General features: G+C 42.6%; 1 protein-coding gene across 1 annotated transcript; it reads right to left on the bottom strand.

Moving 5' to 3' along the window:
* Positions 1–7,999: 7,999 nt before the first annotated feature.
* On the bottom strand, positions 8,000–10,749 carry LOC121292905 (transmembrane protein 229A). The gene is made up of 2 exons (XM_041215370.1): positions 10,714–10,749; positions 8,000–10,120 (listed from the first exon to the last, which is right to left on the bottom strand). Exon 2 carries the CDS (start codon positions 10,056–10,058, stop codon positions 8,997–8,999), a length of 1,062 nt encoding a protein of 353 aa, XP_041071304.1. The 5' UTR covers positions 10,059–10,120; positions 10,714–10,749; the 3' UTR covers positions 8,000–8,996.
* Positions 10,750–10,971: the final 222 nt, after the last annotated feature.

The raw sequence follows: 10,971 nt of genomic DNA on the forward strand, positions 1-10,971 counted from the left end.
CACAAGCCTCTTCCAAATTGACGTATTACATAGTGAGAAGAACGTTTTAATAGTAATAATCATTGTATTTAGTTGAGATTTTACCACAACATTCAAACAAAATGTAATCAAGATCTATTCAAAATAGCCAAGTTCTTTTAAATTAACGGAGACATTGCCATACACCTTACACTCACCTTTTATTTTCCTTCCTTTGTGAAGTCTTAGAAGAACATTTAATTTGTGAACACGTGAATTGCGTGTTACTTCATCTATGATTTTTTTTGTTAACGTATTATGCAAAGAAGCATGGGTACACTATTGACCCAAGCATAACTTTATTGTCAATGAGAAATTCATCTGTTTGCTGTTGTTCAACAGTACAAAAACTGAACTGAATATATTCTTAAACCTTTGAGCTGAGCGTCAACTCACAGACACTTCCTCCTACCTCTCCCTGGACCATGACCCCACCACTGAACATCAAGCCATTGTTTCCAGGACTGTCACTGACCTCATCTCCTCTGGGGATCTCCCTCCCACAGCTTCCAACCTGATAGTCGCCCAACCTCGGACGGCCCGCTTCTATCTCCTACCCAAAATCCACAAACAGAACTGCCCCGGTAGACCGATCGTCTCAGCTTGCTCCTGCCCCACAGAACTCATTTCTCGTTATCTTGACTCCCTTCTCTCTCCCCTTGTCCAGTCCCTTCCCACCTATATCCGTGATTCTTCTGACACCTTAAGTCACATCAACAATTTCCAGTTCCCTGGCCCCAACCGCTTCCTCTTCACCATGGACATCCAATCCCTCTACACCTCCGTCCCCCACCAGGATGGTCTGAGGGCCCTTAGCTTCTTCCTCGAACAGAGGCCCGAACAATCCCCATCCACCACTACTCTCCTCCGTCTGGCTGAACTTGTTCTCACGCTGAACAATTTCTCCTTCAACTCCTCTCACTTCCTCCAAATAAAAGGTGTGGCTATGGGTACCCACATGGGTCCCAGCTATGCCTGTCTCTTTATGGGGTATGTGGAACATTCCTTGTTCCAGTCCTACTCCAGCCCCCTTCCACAACTCTTTATCCGGTACATCGATTACTTCGGTGCCGCTTCATGCTCTCGTCGGCACTTGGAAAAATTTATTAATTTTGCTTCCGATCTCCACCCCTCCATCATTTTCATGTGGTCCATCTCTGACACTTCCCTTCCCTTCCTTGACCTCTCTGTCTCAATCTCTGGTGATAGACTGTCCACCAATATCCATTACAAACCCACCGACTCCCACAGCTATCTCGACTACAGCTCCTCACACCCCGCTTCCTGTAAGGACTCCATCCCATTCTCTCAGTTCCTTCGCCTCCGTCGCATCTGTTCCGATGATGCGACCTTCAAAAACAGTTCCTCTGACATGTCCTCCTTCTTCCTTAACCAGGTTTTCCACCCACAGTCGTTGACAGGGCCCTCAACCGTGTCCGGCCCATCTCCCGCGCATCCGCCCTCACGCCTTCTCCTCCCTCCCAGAAACATGATAGGGTCCCCCTTGTCCTCACATCACCCCACCAGCCTCCGCATTCAAAGGATCATCCTCTGCCATTTCCGCCAACTCCAGCATGATGCCACCACCAAACACATCTTCCCTTCACCCCCACTATCGCCATTCCGTAGGGATCGCTCCCTCCGGGACACCCTGGTCCACTCCTCCATCACCCCCTACTCCTCAACCCCCTCCTATGGCACCACCCCATGCCCACGCAAAAGATGCAACACCTGCCCCTTCACTTCCTCTCTCCTCACCGTCCAAGGACCCAAACACTCCTTTCAAGTGAAGCAGCATTTCACTTGCATTTCCCCCAACTTAGTCTACTGCATTCGTTGCTCCCAATGTGGTCTCCTCTACATTGGAGAGACCAAACGTAAACTGGGCGACCACTTTGCAGAACACCTGCGGTCTGTCCGCAAGAATGACCCAAACCTCCCTGTCGCTTGCCATTTTAACACTCCACCCTGCTCTCTTGCCCACATGTCTGTCCTTGGCTTGCTGCATTGTTCCAGTGAAGCCCAACGCAAACTGGAGGAACAACATCTCATCTTCCGACTAGGCACTTTACAGCCATCCGGACTGAATATTGAATTCAACAACTTTAGGTCGTGAGCTCCCTCCCCCATCCCCACCCCCTTTCTGTTTCCCCCTTTTTTTTTCCAATAAATTATATAGATTTTCCTTTTCCCACCTGTTTCCATTATAAAAAAAATTTTTTAAAAAATTATTTTTTTTTAACATCTTTTATGCTCTCCCCACCCCCACTAGAGCTATATCTTGAGTGCCCTACCATCCATTCTTAATTAGCACATTCGTTTAGATAATATCACCAACTTTAACTTTAACACCTATGTGTTCTTTTGTACTATTGTTGTTGACATCTTTTGATGATCTGCTTCTATCACTGCTTGTTTGTCCCTACAACCACACCCCCACTCCACCTCTCTCTCTCTCCGCCCCCCACACACACATCTTAAACCAGCTTATATTTCAACTCTTTCTTGGACTCGAACTCAAGTTCTGTCGAAGGGTCATGAGGACTCGAAACGTCAACTCTTTTCTTCTCCGCCGATGCTACCAGACCTGCTGAGTTTTTCCAGGTAATTCTGTTTTTGTTTTTGTTTTACATTCTTAAACCTTTAATTGGTTCTGTCCAACCTATCCTCTACAAAGTGTCTCAGCAATTTTTTTGAAAAAGCCCTTATATTTAACTAAAACCCTTGACCTATTTTGGTGGTATTAATTGAAGAATAACTGTTGGCCCAGGGCAACAGGAGGACTCCTCCCCCTTTTATGTCCATCTGAACAAGCAGGCCCTTGGTTTAACTTTTGAACCAAAAGATGGTACCTCTGACAATACAGCACTCCTTCAGTATCACAGTGAAGTGTCAGCCTAGATCATGTGCTCAGATGGAGTGGACTTTGAATATACAACATTTGACTCCAAGGCCAAGTTACCATATGAGTTATTGAGTACAGGAGTTTAACCCTTGCTAAATGATAGACAGATGTATGTATGACATTTGATTGCAGTTTTTCCAGTGCTAAAAACTGAATTGTGAAATATCTTTCAATTAGAACCATAGAGCCCTTCTAGTCTGTGCCGAAATATTATTCCGCTAGTCCCATTGACCTGCACCCCGTCCATAAGCCTCCAGACCTCTCCCATCCATGTATCTATCCGATTTATTCTTAAAACTTAAGAGTGAGCCCGCATTTACCATGTCAGCTGGCAGCTCGTTCCACACTCTCACCACTCTCTGAGTGAAGTGCCCGCTAATGTTCCCCCTAAACCTTTCTCCTTTCACCCTAAAGCCATGTCCCCGTGTGTTTATCTCTCCTAATCTAAGTGGAAAGAGCCCACTTACCTTTACTCTGTCTTCACCCTTCATAATTTTGTAAACTTCTATCAAATCTCCCCTCATTCTTCTAAGCTCCTAGGAATCAAGTCCTAACCTGTTTAATTTTTCCCTGTAACTCAACTCCTTAAGACCTGGCAACATCCTAGTAAATCTTCTCCGCACTCTCTCAATCTTACTGATAGCCTTCCTGTAGTTAGGCGACCAGAACTGCACACAATACTCCAAAGTTCACCTCACCAATGTCTTATACAACCTCACCATAACATCCCAACTCTTATACTCAATACTTTGATTTATGAAAGCCAGTATGCCAAAAGCTTTCTTTACAACCCTGTCTACCTGTGACGCCACTTTCAGGGAATTATGTATCTGAACTCCCAGATCCCTTTGTTCCTCCGCACTCCTCAGTGCCCTACCATTTACTGTGTATGTCCTACCTTGGTTTGTCCTTCCAAAATGCAACACCTCACACTTCTCCGCTTAAGATTCCATCTGCCATTTTCTGGCCCATTTTCCTAGTTGGTCCAGATCCCTCTGCAAGCTTTGAAAGCCTTCCCCGCTGTCCACAACGCCTCCAATCTTAGTGTCATCAGCAAACTTGCTGATCCAATTTACATTATCATCCAAATCATTGATATAGACAACAAACAGCAATGGTCCCAGCACAGATCCCTGAGGCACACCACTAGTCACAGACCTCCAGTCTGAGAAGCAATCATCCACTACCACTCTCTGTCTTCTCCCACACAGCCAATTTTGAATCCAGTTTACAACCTCTCCATGGATACCAAGTGTCTGAACCTTCTGAACTAACCTCCCATGTGGGACCTTGTCAAAGGCCTTACTAAAGTCCGTGTAGACAACATCCACAGCTTTTCCTTCATCTACTTTCTTGGTAACCTCCTCGAAAAACTCTACAAGATTCGTTAAACATGACCTACCACGCACAAAGCCACGCTGACTATCCTTAATCAGCCCTTGGCTGTCCAAATAATTATATATCCGATCTCTCAGAACACCTTCCAATAATTTACCTACTACTGACATCAGGCTCACTGGCCTGTAATTACCTGGTTTACTTTTGGAGCCTTTTTTAAACAACGGAACAACGGGCTACCCTCCAATCCTCCGGCACCTCACCCGTGGCTAAGGACATTTTAAATATTTCTGCCAGGGCCCCTGCAATTTCTACACTAGTCTCCCTCAAGGTCCGAGGGAATATCATGTCAGGTCCGGGGGATTTATCTACCTTTATTCGCCGTAAGGCAGCAAGCACCCCCTCCTCTTTAATCTCTATATGTTCCATGACACTACTGCTTGTTTCTCTTCCTTCCTTATACACTATGCCAGTTTCCTGAGTAAATACTGATGCAAAAAAACTATTTAAGATCTCCCCCATCTCGTGAGGCTCCACACATCGACGACCACTCTGATCTTCAAGGGAACCAAGTGTCCATTACTATCCTTTTACTCTTAATATACTTGTGGTAATCCTTCGGGTTTACCTTCACATTATCTGCCAAAGCAACTCATGTCTTCTTTTCGCCTTCCTGATTTCCTTTTTTAGTATTTTCTTACAGTTTCTATATTCTACAAGTACCTCATTTGCTCAATTCAATTCAAAAGATTTAGCGGAGTAGATCATTCCAATTCTCCTTTTCCAATAGAAAAATACGATTGCCAACTAATTTTTAAAATTATCAACCCTGTAACTTGACAATAATTGATCAATATAAACTTTGAAAGCACGGGGTGATTTTGCAATGGTTTCATTTATCTTAGGTACTGGAAATAGTAGATAGTAAGTGGGGCTTTATTATAAAGACTAGAATCTCTTAGTTAAAAAAAAAACAAAATCTGAAGTTGATTTATAGAAATAGTACCAGCCAAAGTTAGGAACCAGCATTCACTTTTGAGTCAGAAGCCAATTCCTATGACAAGCAGAATTGAGGGGCAAGTGCCATTTTATATGGTGCAGAGGAGACAATGCTTTCTGTACTTACTGTGCAACATATTTTATACAATAGGTCAATTACCTTTCTGTTTCCACGGCGATTAAATAACACTTGGTGATGTCATTACTTAGCATAACAGCAACTTCATGATGCCTGAAACATCACCAACTCTTCAATGTAACTGAACCTCTTGAAATTGAAATTTAACTTTAATACAACTTTGAGACGTAACATGATATTTAAACTGAATACATTAGTAGGATGCTGGATTTATCACTCATGAACTCTGATATCTGCATATTGCATGGGCAGGAGAACTGCACATCACACTTTTTCTCTTATTTATATAGAACATATTTTAGATTGCCTTGTCCATGAGACACACATATTAACTGTGTAAAGGTGAAAAAGGAGATATAGTTCTAAAGCTCTAATCTCTTGTCTAGCATATAAAAAAACTGGCTATTAGTAATTTGTGTTGCAGCTGTCACAATCATATTCAATTTAGAAATGTAGATTTTTAACAATATATTAAAGCAGTTTTGGTTAATAGAATCACAAGCAAACAATCCAGTATACCATATTGGCGTGATAGTTCACATTGTTCTGCATAGAATGGAACAGATACAATATACAAATTTTCTTCAAATTTCCAAATGGTATTAACACTTTTAAGAAACAGTTTTAATGTGCAATACATTCTCCTGCAGTAATAAACTTGCATACAACAGCTCTGTTTACCGTCTCTGGGTATCACAATATTTCCCAACAAAAGCAGCATCTGATGAAGGAGCAAGGAATAGAAGGATTATGTAGATAGAGTTGGAGGAGGCTCATGGGGAAATTAAACATTGACATTGACCAGTTGGGCTAAATGGCTTGTTTCTGTGCTGTAATTCCTTGCAACTTGCCCAGAGCTGGGGGTTGGCACAAATTGGATAGTTCTTTCAAAGAACCAGCATAGGCACAATGGGCTGAATAACCTCCTATGCTTTGTGATTCTAAACAAGTACAAATTAAAAATTGGTAGGCACCTTTCCTTGATCAGCTTTTATTTTGAAAGAATATTTTGGTCTTGTGATCAGTATTCCACCTAATCTTTAAGTGCACGTACAACATTAATACATGTAGGTATTCGGACTGATGGTGCTAACTGGAACAATTTGATCTTTGTAAGTATGTTTTTTTTTCTAGAGCTAGATACTTGGTGGTAAGGTGTGTGTATGCCTGCAAACTGAATTTTAAAATTCTATATCTTAATGAAATGTAATGTCACTGAAAATTGGGATAAATCTCATTGTTTTGTTAGTACTGTATAAACCTGTAACTCAAGTGGGATTCACAAACCCTGTTCTTGTAGTTTAATTGTTCAATTCTAAAAACATGGGTTTTTACATAATTTCTCTGACTCAAAATGAACTGTGGATTAGACTAAAAATTCATGAGCAAAATAATCTGATATGCTATGTGCCATTGTATGATCCTGCTGCCATGAGATTGTTGTTTAACACTTGCTATCCAGTCACTGTAAACACAGGTTGGTTGTTCATTTATTATCCAGTGAGACTGTCTCAGAGATTAGATGACATAAATCAACCTTACTGTTGTTTATGCCATCTGAATCCTTGTCTTGTAATTTAAGAACCGGAACCTAGGATCCTGAAAATATATTGGCAGTGGTCAGCAAAATTACACTTCTAGTTGGCACCTTGAAACTTATGTTGAAGGTGTAATTGTTCACAAAGGTTACATTTCCTTTGTACCCACTTTTAAAGTGAAGCAATCCCTTTGATGTCACATTAGTCTAAAACAACTGGTAATCTTAATTTGTAGTGTAGGTGAATTTTAGAAATCATCCACACATTTCAGAAATCTGGTGTAAGATATTCTCCTTTAAATTTTACTTTAGAATTAAAAACATTTTTCCGACGCATATGAATTGTAACTTTTTTCACCGTGTGTGCTTCAGTGTCAAGTTGTCTGCCCCACCAGATCTCTTGTTTAAATGTGGACAGAGGAAGGGAGAGGGAAATATAGCATTGCAAGCCACAATACCAAAACAGTGTTGCCACTTGTAATGCATAAATCTCTATTTAATCCATCAGAATTCCCAAATCAGCAGAATATGGAAGCCCTGAATCTCCAGAAATGAGAAGCATGGCAGCACCAATACAATGCAGTTTTCACACTACTTCAGTTATGTACAATAATGTTTTTAATATGAAATAAATGTATGGATTTTTTTTGCTTATGCTGCCTGACACACAAGTGTACAGATTTAAACTGTGGCCTTAGCTTAGCATGTTTACAGTCTTTACCAGTAAGTACTTGTTTTATTCTCTGTACTGTATTGAATGCAAAGGTGAAGCCAAAATTGTAGAGATTTTTATCAAAGTATTGTAGTAACCCAATACTTCAGTGACACATGGCTGTTATCAAACAATGTGAACACAATTATATATGCTTCAAATAAAATCACAGTAGTACAGTATTAAAATTGAACTTGTGTGGTTAACAAGTCAGTTGCAGAAATTGTTAATGATTTTAGATAAATGTAAGGGTAGAGTTCAAATCCAAATGTTTGAGGTGGCATGCAGTTGAATTGCTATTTTCACAATCCATATCTGATATGCTTTAATTAAAATTAATTTAGTGTCCAGGTAACGAGAACAATTGAACATTAAAAAAGTATTTTACATACAACTCTTACAACTAGAATTACAAATCATTACATTCAGTATATTAAAGTGAAAATGTGGCCCTCATCAGAGATCTTTCATTGGTTAAGAAAAACAATTGTCCATTCCATTAGCCACTACAGGTGGCTAATTAACTACAAACACTGTGAAGTATACACAACACACACTACAGTACAATAGTAGGAAACTAATTCCATTATTCACTTTGAGGGATTCTCAAATTCAGGTAATGATGCAAATGCCAGGTTTGTACTACACTGGTCATTTAGACCCTGCTGGGACTCCGCTTTGCCTCATCCCAAATTAATGAAATGTTCTTGAAAAGTCTCATGCAGCGCCCTTTCTCATTGACTAGATACTGGTCAGTAAATTTTAAAAATAGAAATTGATTCTTTTAAAAAAATGAGCTGTTAATCTTGATGCTCAGGAGTCAGTGATTTCCAAACTGAGTTTGAATTGCAGCAGCTGGGTTGGCAGTGATTTTTCTGCAGAGGCCCCAATGATGGGCCTCTTTTAAATTTGACCCACTGAGCACAGCTCGAGTTTTACAATACCACCACAAGCAGTGAATCTGTTAACCTGATGTTTAAACTACAAATACATTAGAATTCAGAGCAGAAATGGTTTCTAGAATTACGGCATTTAACAATCTTGATCTTCAGAATTTAACTTGCTTGTCACAAGTGAGCCCCAGTATACTTTGCAAAGTAAAATGAGTGATTTAGAGCGATCATGTTATTACAATTTGAAGATGGTTACGAATGAAAGACGGAAACATGCAATTCACTAGAAACTGGGCTCTACCCGGTTTGCTAGTCGTTATTGTTTACCACTCTCTTCACAAGTCATATTCAAAGTTAAAACATACAGCCGTAGCTCTGTATGGTATCATTAAAAATTCTCCCCACGGTTACTGAAACCTCCGTTTCAGATATATTAAAATGAGCTTGGTATTGAGTCAGGTTGTCCTGCTTTTCCCATTAGTACAGATTATCTTGCAGTTTTTGCTCTTGGCATAATGCACACGTAGTAACACGTTAGACAACACATCCTGGTAGTAGCTGAGCAGGATCCATCCTGGCAAGTACATTAAGGTAATGAGGCCCATGAAATTAAGAGGGTAATGAGAGTAATCCCAGGAGCAGGCGTCGTAGTGCCGGAGCCCCAGTCCCCAAGTGAGCTCCCAAGTGTAGATGAAAAGAACATAAACGGGCAGCCTCTGCCAAGTGTTCCAACCCCATCGGTAGTGAAGGTAAAAATACAGCTTCTCCACCACGAAGCTGCAGCTGCCGTACATGAAGAAGGACCAGAGCGAGGTATGTCCCAGCAGAGTGCGGTCAGACTTTTCCACCAGATTGAACATCGAGGTGAAGAAGATCTCGTCCAGGAAGCCGTGCATGCCGTAGAAGACGAAGCGCAAGGAGTCGGGGAGCCCTTGCGGGGGGGTGAGGCGCTGGGGCAGTGTAGCCCGGCCGCCCGGCTGGCTGCAGTCACACTGGAGCCGGAGGAAGCGTTTGAGGAAGAGCTGCGAGTCGTACAGGGCGAGGAGGTAATGCAGGAGCACGGTGAGCAGGGGGGAGCCCGACTCCGAGACTAAGCCCACCGTCTGCACCAGGGTCTGCAGGCTCACATACACCGAGGGGTAGAGCAGCAGGTGGAAAACCAGGGGGCGGCCTTGGAAGTTCCTCTTCTGCAGGTAGAGCTTCTCCAGGGCGAAGTGAGAGAGAGAATGAACGACGCCGAGGTAGGGCGAGGAGAAGCCCAGCATCTTTAGGTCGCTGGTCTGGACAAAGCGTTGGATCGAGGACAGGAGGACGTCCAAGGTGATGCCGTGCATCCCGTAGAAATACAAGCGCATCCAAGTGGGCAGAGAGGGGCTGAGGTGGCCGCAGCTTTCAGCACCGGACAGATCCTTGAGCCGGGTCGAGCAGGAGGCTGAAGGCAGGCGGCTCCTCTTGCTGCTCTGAGCGGGGCGATCTGTGGAGAGGAGCCTCTGAGCGTCGCGTCGTTTGCTGTTCATGATCTTGGCTGGTGTGGAAATCCTCTCTCACTAGCCTCCAGCAAACCCCCCAAGATTAAGGCCTGCTGTTTGCAACGCAATACACATAAAAAAATAACATGCATAAATAACCAGAAACTAGCTCATGTTTTTTTCTCTCTCTCTCGGTCTGCCTATCCTTTGCACAGGTTAGGTCCAGCTCTAGTTACCTGACAGCGGCAGCAGCAACAACAATCTCGCCGTCTGCAGCACACCCAGCAAATGTAGACGTAAACGTCCCCACTCAGCAACCCAACACGTTCCTCAGACGCAGCCAGCCTCCCTCCTCCCCCTACATATCCCTCACCCCTCCCCAGGAAGATCTACAATACAACCTACAATATTGTCCCCCAGTTGTATAGCATTTTTTTAAATCCTAGCCCCATTTCGAACGTGCAACTTATTCCACGAAACGAAACCCCTGCCCCGCTTTTATTCCAGAAATTCCATCCCTTCGTTACAGCAACAGCACAAGTTTTGTTTAGATGTAAAAAAAAACCCACGAGAGGGAATATCACATGCCAGGATGCAGATTGTGTGCAGGTATCCAACTGGGGAAAAAATCCCAAGGATCGTAGGGAAAATTACCCCCACCACCTCCCTCCCCCTCCCGGGGAATATATCAGTTTAAATTCACCTTGCAAGCATTCGTGCATTTTTTCTGTCCCTGAGATTTTCGATTCCGGGAGCACCAGCTGTAAACAAAATCACAAAGCGCTTGTTTTCCTCAAGCAAGTCATCGGGTAAGAAAGCGGTTTAAATCAATATCTATTTATATTCTGAAGGTGGAAATACGTAGGCGAGAAATTATCACTGCTGACATGAACCACTGAATGGTCTAATGTTCATCTGCTCAGCGTGCGGAAGTTTTAGCTGTTTTAAAATGGTCGTCACC

Source organism: Carcharodon carcharias, chromosome 21 (genome assembly GCF_017639515.1).
Source record: "Carcharodon carcharias isolate sCarCar2 chromosome 21, sCarCar2.pri, whole genome shotgun sequence".
NCBI classification, from domain to species: Eukaryota; Metazoa; Chordata; class Chondrichthyes; order Lamniformes; family Lamnidae; genus Carcharodon; species Carcharodon carcharias.

Coding starts and splice junctions, on each gene's coding strand:
- LOC121292905 (XM_041215370.1), bottom strand. CDS start 10,058: ATGAACAGCAAACGACGCGACGCTCAGAGGCTCCTCTCCACAGATCGC.